This window comes from Dermacentor silvarum, unplaced genomic scaffold (assembly GCF_013339745.2).
Source record: "Dermacentor silvarum isolate Dsil-2018 unplaced genomic scaffold, BIME_Dsil_1.4 Seq783, whole genome shotgun sequence".
Lineage (NCBI taxonomy): Eukaryota > Metazoa > Arthropoda > Arachnida > Ixodida > Ixodidae > Dermacentor > Dermacentor silvarum.
Window position 1 is genome coordinate 150,769 of NW_023606772.1, and position 1,762 is coordinate 152,530.

Below are 1,762 nucleotides of genomic sequence, written 5' to 3' on the forward strand. Positions count from 1 at the left end.
TGTTAATGGTACTATTATGTACCATTAACAAGCCATTACGATCGTCTTGGCGCTCTTTGGCCACATATCTGGCCCTTGCGCCAACAAACCACAATCACACACACACACACCACACACACACACACACATATATATATATATATATATATATATATATATATATATATATACGGGTGATTCACGGTTACCCGAATGATCGCCCTTTGCTTCGCCTACTCATCATCATTCACTTCGTGGATATGCGGTGATTTTTTTCTTCTCATGCGGGCGTGCGCTATCCGGGTTCTACGCGCCGCCCAAAGGAGGGCGTTACAGGGCCCCCCGCCTCGACTGGAAGTCGAAACCGGACGGAGGGCCGACTGTGGCACTCTAGCGCGAGGTCGGGCGGCGGTGCGAGGCTTTCTGTCGCGGTTTCCACGTAAGCCGGCTTGAGGCGGTCCAAGATGACAGTCTCTTCCTGGCCGTTCTGTAGGAAGGTGGCAGTTTTCGGGGTGCGGCGGAGGACGAGGAATGGTCCGTCGTAGGCTGGGGTTAGCGGTGGTCGGACAGCGTCTCGGCGCACGAAAACGTGTGTTGAAGTGGCCAGGTCGGGGTACACGAAGATTGTATTGCAGCGGGATGGACGGGGTGGAGTGGGTCGGAGATCTTTAACACAGTCCAGGAGGCGTTGTAGGAACTGTTGTGGCTGGGCTGATAGCTGCGTCGATGTAAAAAAGTCTCCGGGGAGACTCAGAGAACTGCCATACACGAGCTCTTCTGCTGAGCACTGTAGGTCTGCCCGGAGGACGGCTCGCAAACCCAGGAGCACAAGGGGCAAGGCGTCAACCCAGGTGGCACAATTGAGGCGGGTAGTGAGGGCGGTCTTCAGTTGTCGGTGAAGGCGTTCCACCATGCCATTGGCACAGGGGTGATGCGCAGTGGTACGGCAATGCTTGGCGCCGAGAATGCGATTAATGCAAGCAAACAGGGAGGACTTAAATTGGCGTCCACGGTCTGTTTCACGGTGCCTGGACAACCAAAGCGAGATACCCACGCAGAAATGAAAGTGTGGGAAACCGTCTCAGCAGTGATGTCATGAATGGAAACAGCCTCCTGCTATAGCGTGTGAAACGGTCGACCATGGTGAGTATATAACGGTAACCTTGAGACACGCGTAAAGGGCCCACAATGTCGAGGTGAACATAGTCGAAACGACGGCCGGGTGGAAGGAAGGCTTGGGGAGGCGTCTTGGTACGACGGAAGACTTTTGTCGTCTGGCAGGGTAGACACGTGCGCGTCCAAGCACGCACATCACCGTTAATTCCGGGCTAGCACGGTGAGAAGGCGCTGAGTAGCCCGAGTGCCTGGGTGACAAATGTCGTGTAGAGAGGGGAAAACGGTGCGACGTAATGAAGCCGGAACAAAGGGGGGGGGGGGGGAGAGGTCTGCTGAGACATCGCACCACAAGGGCTCAGGCGAGCATGGTTGAGGCACAAGCCGTTGTCGGAGAGAAGGGGAGTTCTCCCGAAAAGCGGTGAGTTCTCTATCAATCTGCTGTGTGGAAGAAAATGCTGGGTGGTTTGGCTAGATTATAAAATGCCAGTAAATTGACAGTCACGAGAAACTGCGAAACTGTTGGGTGATCGTTGCACCCTGGTGATTGTCTAATTATTCCAAAAAGGTTTCCTAGCTTATCCTGGCTTAAGCGGGACGTTAAAAGATATTTGAAGCCCACGGTAGATATCAGGTAGGACAACAGATCAAGGGTACTCTTGATGGTAAC

General features: G+C 53.6%; 1 protein-coding gene across 1 annotated transcript; it reads right to left on the reverse strand.

The window, feature by feature from the left end:
* Positions 1–274: 274 nt before the first annotated feature.
* On the reverse strand, positions 275–892 carry LOC119435543 (uncharacterized). The gene has a single exon (XM_037702367.1). The coding sequence runs from the start codon at positions 890–892 to the stop codon at positions 275–277; it is 618 nt and encodes a 205-aa protein (XP_037558295.1).
* Between the last annotated feature and the right edge of the window lie 870 nt (positions 893–1,762).